Source organism: Girardinichthys multiradiatus, chromosome 13 (genome assembly GCF_021462225.1).
Source record: "Girardinichthys multiradiatus isolate DD_20200921_A chromosome 13, DD_fGirMul_XY1, whole genome shotgun sequence".
In the NCBI taxonomy this organism is placed as follows: domain Eukaryota; kingdom Metazoa; phylum Chordata; class Actinopteri; order Cyprinodontiformes; family Goodeidae; genus Girardinichthys; species Girardinichthys multiradiatus.
The window spans coordinates 32,152,831-32,174,773 of NC_061806.1; the positions used below are offsets into that span (position 1 = coordinate 32,152,831).

At 37.1% G+C, this 21,943-nt stretch overlaps 1 protein-coding gene across 3 annotated transcripts; it reads left to right on the forward strand.

Annotated features, from left to right (window-relative positions):
• The first annotated feature begins 1,276 nt into the window (after positions 1 to 1,276).
• Positions 1,277 to 21,757, forward strand: LOC124879344 (non-homologous end joining factor IFFO1-like). 3 transcript variants are annotated; one of them, XM_047383850.1, is made up of 10 exons: positions 1,277 to 1,398; positions 1,696 to 2,788; positions 10,781 to 10,841; positions 12,936 to 13,031; positions 13,240 to 13,380; positions 13,454 to 13,638; positions 13,723 to 13,840; positions 16,410 to 16,502; positions 16,623 to 16,753; positions 19,275 to 21,757. In XM_047383850.1, exons 2-10 carry the CDS (start codon positions 1,839 to 1,841, stop codon positions 19,420 to 19,422), a joined length of 1,923 nt encoding a protein of 640 aa, XP_047239806.1. In that variant the 5' UTR covers positions 1,277 to 1,398; positions 1,696 to 1,838; the 3' UTR covers positions 19,423 to 21,757. The 3 variants fall into 3 exon arrangements, with proteins under 3 accessions (XP_047239806.1, XP_047239807.1, XP_047239809.1); XM_047383851.1 differs by having other exon boundaries at positions 19,278 to 21,757; XM_047383853.1 differs by having other exon boundaries at positions 16,413 to 16,502.
• Positions 21,758 to 21,943: the final 186 nt, after the last annotated feature.

Genomic DNA, 21,943 nt, shown 5'->3' on the forward strand with positions numbered 1-21,943 from the left:
GTCTTTTAAAGGCAGATTGGCATGTTTAAAAATATATCATTGACTGCTTCACTAGCTTTGGGTCCTATAATTGCCTCTTTTTCTTTGGTTGAGCTTTGCAAAAATATACAGACTGAACTGTAAAGAGAACCTAAATGTGATGGACTTGGGGACCCCTGTGTGTTTTCCTCTTACCTATAAATGTTTTAATGTCAATGATGTCATTTTCTTCACTGCTGTCCTAAACTTGAGGTTTTTTTCAAAGGATGTAAGCCTGCAAAGATGGACTTGCTCAACACCCCAAACTTCAACCTGAATACAACTGCAGTCTGCAAGAGTGGTCTATAGAGGCTGGATGTTTAACAAACAAATTTTCTTTCATATTTTAATGTAGACAAAACACAGTTTTCATCTTGGTGAGTCTGATTTAAGGGGTTTCCTTGTCTATGATAGCATTTCGATGTTCAGCAGAAATGTTCTGTGTAATGGAAATGTAACTGACATACAACTGTAGATTCTCAAAGGCAACCTGCGGAAGGCTGTCAGTTTAACCAGTCATCTGATCAAGTTAGATATTCAAGCTACACCGGTGTCAAAGTGCAATAGAAATACAGACTTTTTCCCCTTTGTTATGTGATTCATGCTTTATAAATCAAATAAAAACATCTACTGGGGGTGTAAGGGGAAAAAAATGAACCCATAAGTGCACAGGTGTGCACAACATTAAACGTATTACTTTTGATCCAATTGGAACATATGGAGTCTTCTAAGCTACAAACCTAATATCAGTTATAGTGAATCTGTTTAACTTGAAATGAAGTTCAGCTGTGCTAGTAGGCTTTATCTGACATGGCAACATTTGTTTCCTTTAGCTGAAGTCCGTTTGCACAAAGTCATGGAGCAGAGTATGTCAGAAATCCACAGCCCAGTGAAGACACTCAACATTTAAAGAAAATATAGGAAACATTTTTCCAATGCTGAAGAAAACGACACAGAAACTGGTCGGACAGGCAGCCAAGGGGCCAACAGTAACCCAAAAGAATCTGAAATGTATTTAAGGTTTTCTATATTTTTTAAGACTCTACTGCATTCTCCATGACCTATGAGCTCAGCTTGTGGTTGATTTCAACTGAGGTCACATGCCGCTTAAGCAATACATCAACTTTTTGGACCAATAAAATAAAAGCTTTTTTTTTTTTAACCATCATTTGTTAAAGAAACAAAGACCTCACTAACTAATAAGCTTTCTCTAATGTCTGAAATACGGTAGCTTCGTGCCCCTCTTTCACAGTTATTACGGCAAAGCACCGCCGCAGTCACGCATTGATGTTTATCACTGACTGGGCTCCGCTGCACAGCCGCTCTGGGCTGATTTCACCTCCTTAACTGGAGCCTGAAATAGTCGCTCACTCCTTCCAGGTATGCAAGTGGGAATCTTTATTAGAAAATGGAAAATATTTTCTGTTTTTTGAAAGGCTTAGAAAAAGGCGTTTTGTTAGTGCGCATCGCTACTGCGTTTTTCCTCTGCTGCGTAAAAGTAAGCAGAATTTGGCTGCAGGATGCAGCTATACGCCTGAAATTAGAGGCGCCTTCATATATATTGTACTAAAAAGTAAAAGGTCTGTGTGTTTACTGCGCTTCTGTTATAGGATTTAGTGTTTTTCTGCAATGATGTCACATCATCCTTGTAATATGCGTTTCTGATTCATTCCACAGCTCAACAGAATTTTCTTCAGGAAGTAAAGGCAGGAAGGAAAATAGTGAAAAAACGGGCCTCCAGGTTTTGGTTTGATTTTGGTTCGGATCAAAGGTTTTACTCTGAATTACCTGCCGAATTGAATCCACAGAAGACTGGGTTCATGCCGGATTTTGAGCATTTTAGATTTTCCTACTCAAGAATGAATCCTGTCCTGGGGGAGAGCGGCTTCCTGGCTCCGCAGCAGCATCACCAGATGACGGGCCAGAATGATGCAGCCATCCCGGACCCAGGCTACTTCCTGGGGGACAGTGGTGGATTCGGGCCTGATGGCTGGTCAGGGCTAGACCTGGGTGTCCTGCCGCCGTCGTCCAGCCTGGCCTACCTGCATCTGAGCAGCCCCCTGCACCGGGCGCCCCCTGCGGCCACGGCGCTGCGCAACGACCTGGGATCCAACATCAGTGTCCTAAAGACACTGAACCTGCGGTTCCGCTGCTTTTTGGCTAAAGTGCACGAATTGGAGCGCAGAAATAAAGTGTTGGAGAAGCAGCTTCAGCAGGCTGGGGAGAGCAGCAGCGGAAGGGATGTGTACCAGAAGCCACTGACCAAAGACACAGGGGTCCAGACTGGATTTATCGGTCCTATTCCATCCAGACCGAACTACATCCCGCTCCATAATGTCAGTAACTCGGCCTACCTACCTGGTGGCCTCCTCTCCCCCACCCTGAACCCCCCTCCACTCCTGGGAAACAACCTGAACACAGTTTCAAACTCCAACCTTTCTTCTAAGGGTGTACCCCTTGGTGCAGCTCTGAGTCCGAGCGACGCGACCAAAACCAAGACCAACATTAACGAAAAGCACACCGCCTACACTGGGTCAGCCCCCTGTAACACTCTGCCTCCACCGCCCCGCTTCCTCCCCGGAACCATCTGGTCCTTCAACCACACCCGCCGCTTCGGCACCAGCAGGGAGTCATGCGTCACGGGGCCCGGGCTCTCCTGGACTCACCCAGACGGTATCGGCGTCCAGATCGACACCATCACACCTGAGATCAGAGCTCTGTACAACGTGCTGGCCAAGGTGAAGAGAGAGAGGGACGAATACAAGAGAAGGTATGGACTACGAGTCCTTCGTTTGAGTTAATTTGAAATAATTAGTTTATTTTTGTCCTAACGAATGTGTTGAATCTTTGCTGTTATGGTTAAGCTTAAGTTTTTTGGGGTGAAGTGTGGATTTCTTTTTCTTATTCGTCATGGGTGGCACACAGAGCAGTAAGGATGAACTCTTTATTTGGGATGTATTATGTTTAAATACATCAGCTTTATAAAAGTTAAGAGCAATTATAGATCCAGTGATTGGAAACGTTTTAGTGTCAACTTTGTATTCAGCTTAAACTACAATGCAATTCCAGTAAACGGTGCAGTTTGGCTGTGGTCATCATGAAAGTTTTACCTTTGATTGAAGAGGTTTATTGGCCCTTTCAGAATTTGAGGACAATATAAATTTAAAGGTTTGGAAAGATCTTGCATTTTATAATTTTCAGCCATGTCTGAAAACCATGTAATTACCTATCAAATAATTTGATTCATCCATCTCAAGCATCAAGGTACGATGTTTTATTTGTGGTCCTCTATGCTTATTGTAACACTGTTATCAATACTTGGGAACCTAAAAAAAACTATAATAACTAAAATGTTTTAAATGATGTTTTCCCATTAAGAAAAGACATTAACATTTACACTTATTAATTATCTAATTTAATTGTAACAATGGACTTATATTCAAGTAAACAAATCCCCAAAATGTTAATAGTCACATGCTTTCTGTTTATTTCACTATGAATTTTTAAATATTTAATCCAATTCCTTATGCATCATTTCATGTGAAATACTACAAGTTCAAAAGGTCAAATCCTCATGAGTTTGGAAAGTCATTGAAGATTATTTGAATAAAAATGATATGGCAACAGGGTAATTATTACAGTAACGAGAATGTTCAAAGTAACACAGTGGAATAGAAACATTACTTTTGATTTCACATTATAACATAAAAATCTTACTTTAATGATAACATAACGTTATCAATAAAGTAAGATGGTAGAAAATGGATGTTTATGTTGGAAAAATATTGATTGGAAACATATTTTTAGAAAAAAAGAAGACAGAACTGACCTTTGGTTGACTAATGGTGTTATTTTATCCTCTGTGTAATGCCAGTCACGGTTGTTCCTCTTCCTCTACTATACTAAATAAGTTTTTTGCTAACAGGTTCCACACATTTTGTGTGGAACAACTTCGGGGCATTATTACTTTTGTTTAAAACATTCAACTAATTCTTTTAGGTACTACAAGACAAACATCAACAAAATAATAAAACTTCTTTTAATGGTTTTAGGTGATGTGTGTGTGTCGGACAAAAGGAAATCCATTTTATGGGGTGTTTGAGATTTGGTTTTTTAAATATTTTGGAAGACATTTATTTGTCACAGGGCATGTATAATTTACACAATAAGTGCATGTGTTTTGTGTCCGGTGTTATTTCAAACTTTATGGGTGGGACAGAAAATATCCTATTCTGGAATGGCATTTTTTAATATCTCACTAACCTTTTATGTCATAATACCAAACTAGTGCTTATTGTTTGCTTCTTTTTAACAGGAGAAATTAGCAAAATGATCTTAATATAAAATTAATATAAACTTTTTCAGAATTACTTGCTTAACTTTTTTTTGTTAAACATACATTTCTCTTAAGTGTATTTTAGCTATTATGGTTTCAATGCAGAACTGTTGATTAAATTTTACTGATGTGAACCATAAACAAATTGTTGCGCTTTGTGGGATATATTGAGATAAAAATCTCCACCGGACATATCAGCCTGAGTGTTCTCTGCTGGACAGTTCACTGAACTAACAGACTGTTAATGGATTCATTAACTCCTCCTTCGTTCATTCATAGTGTTGTTAGAAAGTAATACATCACTTTCACAAACTAATAAGTTTGATCAGAATTTTAATGGCTAAATTGAAAACATGATATAAAATGTGTCAACTGATGTGATGGTAAGCATTTGTCCAATTTCATGGTGGTTCCCTGTACAGTTTAAGTCCAAGAAGCTTTCTGGCATTCAGAGGTCAGTGAAGGGAGGTTGTTACAGATCCCGTTGTTTAGAGAGGTAATGTTACAATAAATGCATTAAAGCCAGTAAGAGATTAGGCATGTTTATTTATAAAGCACCTTTAATACACAAGGTCATCTAATGTGCTTTACAGGACATCAAAGGAAAACAAAGAAAAAATAACAAAGCATCAGCATAAAAGCATTGCATACAAGAAAAATATGGTCAAATACAGATATTACAAACAGCTCATCAGTCAGATTGTTTGATCAAAAGCTGCTGATAAACAAAAATGATTTTAGTTCTGATTTAAAGGAGCCAACTGTTTCTGCACAACTCAGGTTTTCAGCAAGTTAGTTCCAGAGCTGAGGAGCATAAAAAGCTAAATGCTGCCCCACCTTGTTTAGTTCTGGTCCTGGGAACCCTGAGAAAGTAGGTCTCTAATGACTTGATGGCTCTACATGGTTTATACTTGATGAACAACTTAGAAATGTATTTCAGAGCAAAACCATTTAATGCTTTACAGACCAATCGTATTGTTTGACAAACATAGAGACACTGCAGTGGTTTGAGAACTGGTGCGATATGATGCATTTTTCTTGTGTTGGTCAGAACTCTGGCAACAGCATTTTTAGATGAGCTGCAGCTGCCTTATTGATTTCTTACAGAGACCAGTAAAGACACTGTTGCAGTATTCTAACCTACTTAAAATAAAGGCATGCACCAGTTTTTACGTGTCCTGTTTTGACAGGAAACCCTTTATTCTGGCAATGTTTAAGCTCATCTTGCAACAGACTTTAAGTTGTTGTTAAAATTTAGATCTTATTGTGAGAGATAACTGGAGCTGTGTTACTCTTTTCATGTCTTCAAATAAGCACCATGATTTGTTTTTCTTGTTTTTTATAGATTAATCAAAAACTGTATTCTTGATTTATTCTTCAGTGAATTCTGGGAAAGTTCATTATTTCTCACTTTTTTCTGATACATATTAGTTAATTTCCATTGCTTCATTAAGCCTGAAAAACACTGACCTAATTACTTTGTGTTCACACCTTCTGAGGCACAATGTGTCTGCTAGACAAACCCTTCAACCACATCGATTCAGAATGTAGTTTTTTTCTTTTATTTCATAACAAGGGGTACAGGTTTGGATTATTCTAATACATTTTCAGTCATTTTTATGAGCAACAGCTCTAATTTTCATGGAGCCACATTTGTTTTTCTCACTGCAGAACCAGATAAAACGCAGGACATTTTTGGCAAATTTCGGATCTTTTTGGTTATTTTCTGAGGCTCCTTGCTTTAGAGCTGTTGTGTCATGTTGAAGTTTTTAAATTGAGATGCCAAACAGAGTCGTTTTAAGCAAAGTTAGATTCTCCTGTAAGCTGTTATTGTGAAATTATCACTGTGGTCATTCATTAAAAACCTGGAACATCTGACTATGTAAAGTACACAGATGGTTAAAGTCTTGTGGAAGTTGTTTACTTTAATCAGTTATAAATTGACATAAGTCCTAATGAGATACTTTGAATCGGTAACATTTAAATGCAACTCCAAAAGCCAAAAAAAATATATTTATGTTGTCCTTTCTCCTAATTTGACTTCATCTTTTTAAGAATAAATAAATAATTTACTCAAAGCATGGTGCATGGCACTACCTCTGTGAACCTGATGCCCCAATTGATTTTCTGTAGATTAAATTTGGGGAGATTTGTCTTAATGGTGCAGACGGACTGATCAATATGAGATGCTGTTAGTTGTGTTTAAAATTATTTATTTATTTGTTTAGATTTTATTATGCAGTATTAGTCGGTCTAAGAAAAATCTTCCAATGCCAAGAAACATTTTTACAATATTTGTGGAAAAATCTTGACCCTGATGATTCCTAATCTTAATGTGTGTTTGACACATGAGAAACACAGGGGTGCTACTCTGTCTTGGAATGGTTGGAGAAGAGTGAACATTTTTTAAATATTTTCCATTTCTGGATAAACAGGAAACTTTAATATAAAAGTACTTGTATTTCCAGATTTAATTCCCCAACCTCTTTTTGTCTGGAATATAAAAATCTAATTGATTGGAACAAAAAGCTAAAAGCACTTTTTATTTATTTTTTCCTTTGCTACATGTAGTTCATCATTTTCAGAAAAGCTTTCATGTTTTTGTTTGTTGCTTTTCTTTGAGAACATTCCTACCTCCATGTGTTTCATAGAAATAATATTTTCTCAGGGGGATAGAATGCCAAGGGTTATGCCAAGGGCAGATCTTTTACACTAACGATTCTTCAATTATGTTTATTTAATTCTCTGCAATATTTTTTCATGCATTTGCACTTATATATTTAAACCATGTACTTACATTTACATCAGGAAATGTAATTTTGAAAAAAAAAAAACTACAGAGACATTTTTGTGGCAAAGTCATGTTGAGTAATAAGCTAGGAGATAATCTATTGTTTACTTAAATATATCAGATTTCTTGGAAAAACCATTTTTGTCCTTTAAAATATAGTAAAGCATGAATATGCAAGGCTTATTGTTCAAATTATTTTCCAGTAGAGAAACATATGTTTCTTCTTATGTTTCCTGATTAAAAACTCAAACGGGCCGTATGTGGTCCGCGGGCCACAGTTTGCCCATGCCTGGTGCTCTCCATATTTGTCTGCCGTTTCCCTGTAAATGATTTGCTTATTTTGTGTAAATATGTGACACCTGAATTTAACACTGATGGACAATACCTTTTATTTCTATTCTATTCTTTTAGATTGTATCCTTTATTTTCTCCATTTTTATCCTTTCCTCCTCCTCTTCCTCTTCCTCCTCCAGCTCTCTGCTGACTTTTGTTTTGCTACCTGCAATGCAGCACCAGCCTGTGACTGCCAGCGGTGACGTAACCCAGCCTGCCATGACCCTCACTGTCTCCTCTCCATGCACTTCTCCATGTTTTCCCTTCTGTCTCCTGCCTCTGTGTGTTCACTTAGCAACATTTTTTCATCTCTAGCTTTGCTGTGCTCTGCATATCGTCTCAGAATTGCTCTCTGAACCTTTTCTTTGCATCTTTTACATCCCTTCCTACTGTCTTTGCTGACTCCTTCATTTAAAAAATGGGTAAAAATAGGAAAAGGTGCTACACAGTTACTGTTTTTCACTCATTTAAGAGTTGTTTCTACTAATGGAGGCAGCAGTCAGTCTCAACTCTGAGAACAATGTCAGCGTTGGCTTCAGCAGTTGATGCTCTAAGGCGTTATAATAACTCATATTCTGTTTGCTGAAGGAGAAAACAGAGAAATGAAAGCATAAACATTTCTGTTTATTTATAAGGCTAGTCATGATGTGATGTTTTGCTTTGCAGCTCATTTTTTTGACATTAGAACCAAAAGCTTTATGAATGTGACTCAACATTAGTCTTGACATATGCAAAATGACTGACCAGAATATTTACAATATAGCTATATAATGACTGTTATTGATTGTAGTCAATTAACTGAGACTGTATAGGGTTTGAAATACATACGGATAATCCATAACATTAAAAAGTGATAAAGATTTAGCAAAGTCATTACAAATGTTGATGTCAAACTGTGGCTTGACATCCTTGGTCTTCTGTTTGTGTGCAGACTGAGTGCCAGGTTAGGTATCCTCTATGGTAAACCTTCATGATAAGCTAAATTAATTGCTTTGTGGCTTTTAAATGTACAAACCAAAGAAGTTGGTTTGTGATGGTCGACATTTTTAATTTATTTAAATTGAATTTAATTTTAAAACAATTCCGTCTATTCACATAATCCCAGTTTGCAAAAATTACATCATTGGCAATGTAAACCGAAAAGCAAATAACCCAAATCCAGTTATATGCTGTAGAGTTCAATTAAATTCAGTGTATTCAGTCCAAATAAAATTGGGTCCAATCAAATTCATATACAGACATGTTCAGTTCGGTTTAACAGAGTTTATTTCCATATCAGTTCTGTCTATTTATATGTTCATTTTAATGCACAGCAAAGCTGATTTCGGCCACTTTACAAAAGCAATTAAAATTGTCCAGAATAAATCCAGTTACAAACCAATTCAGTCCAGTTCATCTGAATAAAGGTTTATTCAATCCTAATTTACCAGACTAGTCCATTTCAGTTTAATCCACTTCAATTCAATTCAGTTCAGTGCAATGGACTGAATTGAATTGTTAATCTCAGAAGTGAACTACAGCGGTGCTCATGTTTCATTCTTCAAACTTCTCAGCCCCTCTGCAGTACCTTGAACACTTTAACTGCAGACATCATAACCAGATCAGACGTCAGCCAGCAGTTTGACATCATCAAAATTATCCAGCTGGAATAAAATGTGAGTCAGTTAGGCAATCAATCAGAGACCTCCCCGCAGAGCAACGTGTTGAGACTTCAAAACGGACGCGCCACAATGACAGCAGCACTCTCTCCTTGCCTCCTCCGCCCCCCTACTCTCCAACTACCAGATCAGAGTATGCGTTTCTCACTGGCTCTGGTCACTGCAGCTGAATTAGGCTTTTATTGTTTCCCTGAGTAGACTATGATATCAGATCAGTTAAACATCTGGAATATTGATCTGGTCTGTAGTAGAGGGTTGGTAATCAGCGTCAGCTGTTTTGGTGTTGGTGAAATTTACAACAGACTAAACAGGCAACCATGAGATGACCTCAAAAACAGGTGGAGGGCACAGATATTTTATCCCTCCTCATTTTTTAATTGCTTTTCAGTAGTTTTGCATTTGACTAGGGTCAGTGTCACTACTGGGATCAGTAGGACACTATTTAAATCAAAGGCCTACATCTTGGTGGATTAACATTAATCTTTACATTTTGTTTTTATCTCCACTAATCGAGTCTTACAAAGAAAGACCAAATGTATTCATTTTCCCCTATTTATAGCATTTTCATGCACACCGCCATCTGCTATTTATTTATTATACTGCTTTTAAATGTTTTTATTACAATAATATTTAATTTCATTTTGGGGTTATTAAAATATTTCAAATTTAAATAAATTTGAATTGATCAATTAATCAATTATTTTATTTTTTGTAGACTGAGTGAGATCAAGGACTGGGTGTGTTGTAACAGTTTTGTGCACAATGTGCTTAATGCATATGACAATAAACTTGATCTTAAACTTGAATGTCAAGACATGCAAAGTCATTTATGACAAATTATTATAAGACTTTGTAACAAGATATAGAAAAAGATCGATCATTTTAATTGAGGTGACAATTTATAATTGTATTAATGAGATGATCTTAGACTAGATGCTGTGAAATGTAGCAACAGCATCTGATCAGCTGCATTTTTTTTCATAGTTCTCTACACTGCATACAAAAGGATTAAAAATCTGTTAGATTTGGGCATTTTAAAAGTCAACATGAGGCATTATTTACACTCAGATATCATTCTGGAATAACCAGCCAATTTATTGGTCCAAATGTAACCTTATTAATGCTGCACTCAAACATCTTTTGTGTGGCATTGCTCTGTGTTTTTCTGCATAGTCAAAACATACCAACAAGCATCTAAGCATGTGCTCCTGCTGTAACTTCTGTCTGTTTTTCTTTATTTCTGTCTTCTCTCCATGGTGACTGTGAGCACTGAAGCAGCCACTGTGAATACTTCCTGCTTAGGCAACACTTGGGTAATATTATCACTTAGACGAACCTATACACAGCATAGGTCAGACAGAGGGGGATAGATTTTGTCGCAAAGCTTTAGAGGAAAATTCTTTATCTGTTTCACCTAAGAAATATTTATATTGCTCAAATTGTGCAACAAAAAATCAATATTACAGTTCAAAGCAAAAATAATAAGTATGTAACTAGTTTTTAAAATTTCAGATTAGGTGGCAAATGTGTTCTAGTAGATAAGTGATTTCCAGTTGTGAAAATGGATCTAAGTGTTAATGTTACAAAGAGCTGACCCTTTGTTATCATTTCCTGTTAAAACGATTTACTTCTGTCTGTTCACAGATGGGAGGAAGAGTATGCAGCCAGAATGGATCTGCAGGAGAGGGTTGCTGAACTTGAGGACGTATGTAACCATTTCACAGCTTGATTAAAGTTAATATGCTTAGGTATCCGTTATCTTAAACAAGGTTGGTGTGGTAAGATAATTTTTCCCTCTAATAAATGAAATTGTGATTTGAAAACAGCTTTTTGTGTTAACTCACATCTTTAAGCTCACTGAACTCCAGCATGGTACTATGATAAGATACTATCTGGGCATTAAATCTGGTTGTGAAATGTCCCCACTATGACATATTCCACAGTTAACTGTGAGTAGTTTTATAACAAAGTAAAGGTGATTGGGAACAACAACAACTCAGCTATGGACACATAAAATCACACAACGGGATCAGCAGATGCTGAGGTGCAGTCTGCACAGAGGTAACCAACTTTCTGCAGAGTTCTCCAAACTTCATGTGGCCATCAGATTAGCTTAAAACCAGTGCTTCTAGAGGAATGGGTTTCCATTGCCGAGCAGATACAACCAAGATTTACATCAACGGCTGCAAGGCAAAGCACGCCTCCACTGGACTCTAAAGAGGTGAAGACGTGTTTGCTGGAATTATGAATCATCCCTCTCTGCCTTTCAATCCAATGGATCAGTCAGGCTCTGGGAGTTGCCAGGGGAATGACGCTTTCCTGACTCCATTGTATCAGGTGTAAAGTCAGGTGTCCATAAAGACATGGATGAGCAGGTTTAGTGTGAAACAACTTGGCCTTTAGGATGACTATGAGCAGAGAGCTCTAACCTCACAAATACACCTTTCAAAAGAATGGTCAAAAATGACCTTAAATGCACTTCCCAGAAGAGTTATAGCTGCAGAGGTCAGGCTGACATCATATTAAACCGTATAGATTAAAAATGGGATGTCAATTAAATTCTTGGGTGTATAAAGACATTTAACCCAATACTTCTGGCAATGCAGTTTATATTGAAGTTGGAGTTGAAATGACTCCCCTTGCCCCTGATATCCCCACAACCTAACAAGATGCAAAACATCAAAGAGTGATGAAAAAGGTGGGTTAATTGCACCCAACCTAAATATCCCACATTTCTATTTAAGGGTGAGAAAATATTATATCTGAGTTGTCTCATCTTTTAAAAATAGGTCTTCCAATTTGGAAAATACTTAATTCACCACTGAGCAGCCTTAACAAACAAGAGAAGTAATAATTAGATTGAATGTGAAGACGTATGAATGGCAGATAGCAATTGGCCTGTATTCATGTAGCTTTTTGTAGTTTTACCAACTAATCAAGCATTTAACGCTGCATGTCACATTTACCCATTCTTCTACACCACTGCATGCATATTGATTCCTGGTTAGGAAACTTGGGCTTCCACTAGTGATGGTAGGTCTGGAATTTAACTCACAGCTGTCACTTATCAACAGCTGCTACTATCAGGAAGTCACTGTATTGCTGTATCATGTAACATTAGAGACAGAGACAGAAGAGGTGAAAGATAAATATAAAAAAAGATCACGTTCCCACTGTTGAATAGAACTGCATGATATTAGGAAAACATGTAATTGCAATAATATCGCTAAGCTTTTTAATAAAGATTTTGATTGAAATTAACCAACATTTTCCTGATTCTTTTCTTTACTTTTCTTCCTTAAAATGTCCACACCGCTCTTTGTGAGTTTTAGTATCTTGGCCAATATATTCTTTTAGTAAACTATATAAGTTATTGGACAGATATTATATTTGTCAGGTTTGGGCTTTGAGAGCAGTGGAAGTTGTTCCAACAGGCCAAACATATGTTAGACATGCAAATTGCATGCATAGCACTTGAAATATAACCCTACAAAGTATTGGATGCAAACAGTCCTTTGCAGTTGCAATATTGCGTTGGTATTGCAAAAACAATTTTGCACAGATTATCTCTAGAATATTTTTTTTATTTATTTCTGATTTTTGTTATTTATCATTATGTCCACATTAGTTTCTGTTAACTATATTCCAAATTGGTTTTATCTTCTTCAGTGCTGTTTCAGCATTGCTTGTAGGTGGGATCACTTCGAATTATCACAAGTATCACTACATACTGTACATGTGTCCATAGACCAGATGATATGCAGTCTTTTTACTTCATGCAATTCTTTGTGTTTTATAGGACCTGCAGGAGAGTGAAGTGTGTCAAGATGAGCTGATTCTCAGGGTGAAGCAGCTCAAGGCAGAGCTTGTTCTTTTCAAAGGACTTGTTAGCAACGTAAGTCTGTTTTAGTGTGTCTATTGTTGTTAAAAATGCTTTTAACTATTAGAGCGAGTTAAAAATGAAAGAGATTGGACAGACACGTCAATGCATCCAGAATTTGTGAACATCCACTACCGAATGACATCTTGCCATAGTTCAGCAACTTATGTTTGTGACCTAAATCTGTGCCAACAGAATTTTGTTTTTAATCGTTTTTCTTCAGGACCTGTCTGATCTGGAGAGCAAGATTCAAGAAAAGGCCATGAAGGTGGACATGGATATCTGCCGGCGTATTGACATCACAGCTCGTCTGTGTGAAGTCGCCCAGCAGAGGAACTGCGAGGATGTCATTCCCATCTTCCATGTACGTCTGCATCAACGATTGTCCCATAAAAACCCTTACGACTGGGTTAAATCTACATGCCTTCACCCATCAGGTTCCCACTCCCCCATCAGCTTCCAACCGCCGCACCAGGAAGCCGAGCGGGCAGTCACAAAAGAGCGGGGATGGAGACGAACTGAGCATGTCAGAGAGCGAGGGGGGCGGAGCCAGAGACGAGGAGTCCAGCAGCACGTCAGCCAGTCTGATAAACGAACAGATGCAGAGGATGCTGAATCACCTGTAGGTATTATTTGTCTGAACATTAACAACGTTAAAGCAATGATAAATCATCATGTAGCTGATGGGTCTGCATCTGCTGTGAAGGAGGGAGTGTGAGTTTGAAGATGACTGTGACAGTCTGGCCTGGGAGGAGACTGATGAAACTCTTCTGCTGTGGGAAGATTTTCCTGGATGCACACTGGGAGTTGAAACACAGGGAGAGGTACGCACACATGACATTTCTTTATTTTTTCCCTACTTGTCTTTTGAATTACTAGCAAAAATCTTAGGAAAGTTAGGAAGCATGTGAACTGCTTCCTAAAGAAATGTGTGGAAGAAAATGCTCTGGTCAGATGAGAACAAAATGTAACTTCTTGGTCTACATGCAAAAGCTCTGTGTGGAGGAAAAGTATCACTTCGCATCACCCTGAAAACACTATTCTCTACAATGAAACATAATGGTGGCAGCATTATGCTGTGTAATGCTTTTGTTTAGCAGGGATAGGAAAGCTGACCAGAGTTAACAAGAAGATGGATGGAGCTTCATGCAGGGCCGTACTGGAAGAAAGCAATCTTAAAGATTTACTGAGTGGCCACTTTATTTGATGCATGTGTTCATTTCCTTGCTCACTGCTAGGAAATCAGCCAATCACTGCTACTTAATGCATTAAGGCATCTAGATGCATTGAAGAAGACTTCAAATCGAGCATCGTAAGGGGAAGAAAGGGGACTTTTAAGTCACTCTATATGCAGCCTGATTGTTGGTTTCAGAAGGGCTGGGAAGATTTTAGAAACTGCTGATCTACTGGAATATTCACAAACAACCATTACTGGGATTTACTAAATATCTGAAATGAAAGGAGAATAAAAGCCAACAGTAAGAACAGGAAAACGGAGCTATAGTTTGTGCAGACTCACCAAAATTGGATAATTGGCTGCTGGTTTAAAAAACCTAACTCAGAGGAACTGGAGAACTTTAGTTCACAACCATTTTTCAAGATTCAAAGTAGGCCTCAGTACTTTTTAAATCAAATTAAAAATAAGGATCAATTTATCATTTTTACACAGTATTATCTGAAACATCAAAATGACTCAACTTGGAAAGAAAACGGTTTAGAAACTTTACTGTTGTCACCTGCTTCCATTTCTATAGTCTCTACAGAGCTTTTATCCCCACGTTCAAGGAAAGAATTTCGTACTGTAGGCAGTTTTACCTCCACCCATTTAGATGTCCTGGGTCCATGAGCTATTTTCAGTCCAATGTCTTATCTTCAGTCCAATGACGTTGATGACATGCCTTTCCTGGTGACCAGTGACCTGTTAAATAAGATAATCCACCGGAGGTAGCCAGCGACCTGCTTAGTGAAATGCCAAAAAGGAAACAGGGCAACCCCAAGAGATTACTGACACAGGTGTTTCAGGCATTTTGTTTCTATATGTTATACCTGCAGGCTTAAGGTTAAACTTGGACTTAATTGTTTTGTCATAACAATAAAAAAAAAAAGAACATTCTCATTCTTGTTGGTGCATGACTGATTGAAGGATCCAGTTTATATGTTTATTCCGTTTTTATTCCATTATTATTTCATCATTTCCCATTTCCAAGTGAAGCAGCTGGAGGTTTCTCACCGACCCCAACCTCCAAAACCAATATGGCTGCCTTGCTTAGAAAACCTAATTATAGCTGCAGGTAAGCAGTTTATCTGCACATCTGATGAAATCGTTGATGGTAATGTTGTCCAGTTCAGTTCATACTGGAATTTCTTGACATTTTCTCAACTGCATTTCTGTTTCTGAGAAGTTTCTGATCCTTGTCTGTTGGTGTTTATTAGCTCTACGTCACAATTAATGTATCAAAATGTGCCTTTTGTATAACTGATTCAAACATTTCTTCTGAGTATCTTTCACTGGTATCTGTACCAACCACAATTCAGTTCGGCAGAAATTTGACCCACCAATACAGGCAGTTGTTGCAGATGAACGCTTCTTTAATTCTTTAAGACAAGATTTTCAATGACAAAATAAAGTATTCTTAAAATGTAAAAAAACAAGTTACAACACAAAATATATGTGTTTTATTAGCTACGTTTTTTTGGTTTTACTTATAGTTCATAATAAATAGGAACACAAACATCCTGGGAAAAAGCAGAATGTGACGTTTCCATTTGTAAAATTTGGCTAAATACACATATGTTGTCGAAGAAAGAGCGATCCATATCTCAGTCTTGTGGTTGAGAGCAGACTAAAAAAAATATTACCTGTAAGAATCTATTTATGTTCTGAAATATTTTACAGATTGTTTTCCTAAAAACAGCTAAAGCAAATCAGGCTGCTTTGTTTGTTTCATTGAAATATTTCATGTTTTCTTCACTGTTGAGCAGGTAAAAATGAATAATTTCACAATACAATTTGTTCTGGGTTTTTCATTTAAAATGAATTAGAATTTTTGTGGCCATTGTATACTTTCAACTTGAGGATTTTAGTCTACGTGGCACAAAGTTTGGATGAACAGTTTCATCAGTACCATAAATTTCTAAATGAAATGAATCAGTTGAACAGATTAAAGATGGTCATTGGTTCAAGTTCTTGGTATTTATATATAATTTAGAGGTGACTAATCAACAGCTTCACATGGATTTTTGTAGATTGCTATTTTGAATGAAAAATCCATCCCCCAGTTCTGTCAAATGTGTAATTCAGGCATTATTCTTATTAATTACAATGAAAAAATATTGTGTACACGTCTTTTTTAAGGCTTCACAACACATTTGTTTGTTGTGTCATTCTTCCAGCAGGATGAGTCCATTGAGAAAGTGATTAAAGACACAGAGTCCATGTTTAAATCCAGAGACAAAGAATACCAGGAAACTATTGACCAAATAGAGGTGAGACGGTTACAAAAGTGAAATGGGTTGCTTGGGACTTTAACTTCTCTGATTGATAAAGTATCTGTTAATGTAAAGAAACCCAGCCTGGGATTTTAATGTGTGTGGTGTTCTTCTCAGCTGGATCTGGCCACAGCCAAGAGCGACATGAACCGCCACCTGCACGAGTACATGGAGATGTGTTCCATGAAGAGAGGGCTGGATGTTCAGATGGAGACCTGCAGGAGACTCATAACGCAGAGCGGAGACAGGTAAACCACAGGAATTTAGCCTTACTTGTTGGGACACAAAGAAATAGATGTTAATGTGATATTACTTTCATTTAAAAGTTTATTTTGATTATGTGCAGAAGTCCCGGGTCACCCTTAGGTGTTATTTAATTGTTTTATGCAACATTTCTGCTGGTTTAGAGTAAAAGCAACCGAAGTTCACAGAGAACCTTTTAAATACAGGGGTTGGACAATGAAACTGAAACACCTGTCATTTTAGTGTGGGAGGTTTCATGGCTAAATTGGACCAGCCTGGTAGCCAGTCTTCATTGATTGCACATTGCACCAGTAAGAGCAGAGTGTGAAGGTTCAATTATCAGGGTAAGAGCACAGTTTTGCTCAAAATATTAAAATGCACACAACATTATGGGTGACATACCAGAGTTCAAAAGAGGACAAATTGTTGGTGCACGTCTTGCTGGCGCATCTGTGACCAAGACAGCAAGTCTTTGTGATGTATCAAGAGCCACGGTATCCAGGGTAATGTCAGCATACCACCAAGAAGGACGAAGCACATCCAACAGGATTAACTGTGGACGCAAGAGGAAGCTGTCTGAAAGGGATGTTCGGATGCTAACCCGGATTGATTCCAAAAAACATAAAACCACGGCTGCCCAAATCAAGGCAGAATTAAATGTGCACCTCAACTCTCCTGTTTCCACCAGAACTGTCCGTCAGGAGCTCCACAGGGTCAATATACACGGCCAGGCTGCTATAACCAAACCTTTGGTCAGTCATGCCAAAGCCAAATGTTGGTTTCAATGGTGCAAGGAGCGCAAATCATGGGCTGTGGACAATGTGAAACATGTATTGTTCTCTGATGGGTCCACCTTTACTGTTTTCCCCACATCTGGGAGAGTTACGGTGTGGAGAAGCCCCAAAGAAGCGTACCACCCAGACTGTTGCATGCCCAGAGTGAAGCATGGGGGTGGATCAGTGATGGTTTGGGCTGCCATATCATGGCATTCCCTTGGCCAGGAAACGTTTTCCTCCACCAGTATCACATAGTGACCTGGCCACTATCCTGCAAGAAGAATGGCTTAAAATCCCTCTGACCACTGTGCAGGACTTGTATGTCATTCCCAAGACGAATTGACGCTGTATTGGCTGCAAAAGGAGGCCTTACACCATACTAATAAATTATTGTGGACTAAAACCAGGTGTTTCAGTTTCATTGTCCAACCCCTGTATATTTAAAACACTCAAAGATCTTTTATAAAAATGTGGGATGACTCAGGAGATTTGCAGAATATAACAGGTAGCTAGCTATAAATAGTACTCTCTAAAGCCATATCCTGTTGAACATAATGTGAGAATGCAAACGTCGACAACCTTTGTTCTAAACCTCTTTGTGGATCTCTTAAATTCTCTCGAATTTAACCAGACAAGGCCATTAATGAATTCAGCAAGTAATCTTCTAGAGCTTTTACAACAATTGGGTGACAACGTGGAAATTACAGCTGCTTTATATGCTTATCCAGCAGTTAGCAACAGCCAATACATTTGGCTAAGAATGAACAGATTAATGTTAGATTTCCTGTAAACATGGGCCCAGAGTCCCAGAGTGTAATACTGCTCCACATTCTTTTTCTACAGTGAGCTGTCCCTTAACACCACAAATATTTACCAAAACAATCCAGTTTAGATGACTGAAAACAAGTCCATGTGAAATCCGTACAATAAATCATTCCTCTTTTCATAGTCAAATCCATCCTATTAAACTGACAATCATTTGCTTTTTGATCAGATAAAGTTTTGGACCACATATAAGGATAACCTCAGTTCCAGTCAAAATTAGAGCAAGACAAAAAATTAAAGATTGAAATGAGTTAAGATTTCAAGTAATTTTCAGTTTGAGATTAATGTGGAATTTCAGTACATTAGTTTTATCAATGTTAAAAAAAAAAAAAGCAACCAAGGATGTGTTTTTCTTCTCAGTGACTTGGAAAAATATCCTCATCCCTTAAACCTTTTCACACTTTTATCACCTTGCGACCAGAACTTAAAAATTATTTAATTAGGATTATGTATAATAGACTAGCACAGCCTGGAGCAGGTTTTCTTCCAGGATGCTGGTGATGGTGTATATCCCCACACAGAGTATTTTCTCTGTAGTCCAAAAAGTTCTCTTTCAATCTCATCTGGCGAGAACTCCTTATTCCACATGTTTGCTGGGTCCCCTGCACAGCTTGTGGGAAGCTGCAAATGTGGCTTTCAGTTGTTGTTGTTTTTTTTTGTATAAATATTTTTGCAAGGTATTATAAATCAAAACACAGTGCTTAATATCATGATTAATTTCTAATAATGATGACTATGACCTAAAGTTAAAGTTAGTTTTAGGGAGCATGATTTTATCAGCATTACGTTTATGTATTTCCTAAAATAATCTTCCCATTTGGCCTTTAGTTTTGTACCTGTCCTATATGAGAGGAAGGAGTCATACGTTTGCAGTGGTCTCCAGCCTATTAAACATAAAACTTTGGTCCTCTGTGCTTCACTACAGAAGATCCAACCCTCTCATCATACCAACAGTGGACGACTCTGAAAAGGAGGAGAAGAAGAATCCGGCTGTCCCTGCTAACTCTGAGAGCAGTAATTCCTTTTGCAACATTAATGCTGGCGTCCCACCTATGAACTGGAGAAAACCCTGACACTCAACCCCACTCTGCTGGTTCCATCTCGAGTGCTTCAGGACAACTGAAAATAAAAACAACATCTTTATTAAGATTTTGTTTTTAGGTAAAAAGATATCTTTGGCATTTCTGAAAACTGCCTACATTTGTCTAGCTCTTTTGACCACATAGCCAGAAAATCAGCCAAAGCAGCAAAATGGAAACAAAAGTAGAGACTTGGGTTTTGTTTTCTTCCTAAATTAGAAATAAAATATTCTCCAGCGTCTCTCAGAAGCAACATTTAGTCACATTCAGTGTCACCTGGAGAAATATAAAAGGAAAACAAAAATACACCCACTGATCTGTAAATTGCTGCCCTCGTGTGGTTACCAACTGTAATTACATATAAAAGACAAAAACGCTGCACTTAAAAAAATAACACTGACGTTAACTCTGTGAGATGGAACGAATGCGTATTATTATACACAATAACATGATGATTGTTTAGTGTGGAAGCTTGTTATTTGCACAGTCCGTTAAAAAGCTTTCAGCAACCGTGTTTAAACAGAAGGACAATAAGGCAGAAAAGAATGTAGTTTGCACACATCTCTTAAAATAAATATGAAAAATATTCCCTTCATTTCTTAGCATTTATTTTAGATTTTAAATTGTTTATTTTAGAATAATAAACCTTTCCAGGTGTCATTTCTGGAAATGTCCTCTAAGCCCGTAAATACATTTAAAAACAAATTGCAATTTGTTCACCGTTTGGTGAAAGGTGATATTGACTATTAATACAAATATTAAGATAATGTTTGTTGAACTATATAAGTGTTTCATTTACATGGACAGCCATGATCAAAATGTAATATTTAACGCAGTTTTTAACTTTCTGACTTTGCTGTGAGGCTGATCTGATTCTTAGTATTTTAAATTGTTTTGGTTCTAGGGTTATAAGGGAATAGTTCTGTTGTGCTGTCCCAAAATACTCATTGTAGGTTTGATTTTGATCAATTCTTTGAAGGCTCTGTTTATAAATGTAGCCAAATTGTTTGGGGTAAAACTGTATATCTTCAAAACTAGTTAAGTCTCTGAAAAATAAAGAAAAACAATATTAAGTTACAAAAAAGATTTATTTTCATTTTAATTATGAAGAAAACCAAATGCCAAATGTTTGTTTTGGAAGATCATGTAAAATTATACATAATTAGCTATTTAGTCAAACATTTCTTATAAAAATTAGACTGATTATGCGTTTTATTAATTTCCTTTTTTATTTGAAGTGTTTTCATTCAATTGTTTAAGCCTAAGAAGTTTTTATACATGAAACACAATTACCCATAACTCAGTGGCTTATAATGTTCATTTGCTATATTTAGTTTACCGAAAAACTGCACAATTTGCCAAAATAATAAAAGAAAAAAGGTTTTTGTGTTAGACATGAGGAGGTGGTTTAAACTAAAAGTAGTTTGCCCCTCTGTTTAGATCTGGAGCCAGGATTAAGAGTAAATACATGTTTTTGTTGATCTCATGCCAGGCCACATAGATTTGCTTTGAAGTATTTGTCTGACCTGTAGATTGCCCATTTCTGTGAAGAGCTGTAATATTGTATTTGATCACAGCGCTGTGTGCAATGTTGACCTATTAATGCTGCAAGCTTTGTGTCTTATGATGTAAACTTTGCTGATTTTTAATGCAGTTTAACTGGTTTTATGTTTGGCCAAAACCATGTTTTGAATAACTTGGGTCCTAACAGCAAAGCTGGAGTCAGGGCAATGTACAAGTAGATTTCTAGAAGCGATTAAAGTTTAAGTTAAATCTGTACACCTTACATTTTTTTCAGGCTGTTTTTGTTTTTACTTTGCTGAGATTGTGGACTAAATAACAGTTTATATGTTTTTTTGTGTTTTTTGCTCTTCTGTACCCATGATCCTCAAATGTTTTTAGTTGTATCTTTCTTTCTAACAAACACATTTACGAGTGTACGTACCTGAAACGTCTTGGTAGATTCTGTTACTCTGCACTATTTTTTACGCATTCTACTTTTCAGCCAAAAAATGTACAGACGTTCTGCCATACTGGTCGTTTAATGTTGAGGCCACAACAGAGTAGCTGCAAGTTTTAGAAAACAAGTCATTAGCAAGTGAAAGAAATCATGAAACAAGATTGTCTCAGGCTCAAACCCTATTACCTGAAGATTATCTGCTGCAAGCTTGATTCTGAAAAGATAACAATGTGTTGAGAAATTATTGAATCTGAGCTAAACGAGAATTGCTGGAGTTTTTTTTATGGGTTTTATGCTTGATTTGCAGAGCTGTATGTTTGATCACAACAAAGTCATATGATGAACAGAATAAATTATATTGCAAAGTTGTATCCTTGTTCATTGTGACAGAACTATCTCTGTTTACTATTGAAAAAAAGATTTTACCTGGGATTTAACTTCCATTAAATAATCTTTATTGCTTTTACCAACATATCAGAATCGTGATAAAGTTATGTTTACATCTAAACATGTTGTTTTGATAGCTTAACTCTTTAAGTGTCTGATTGAAATTCT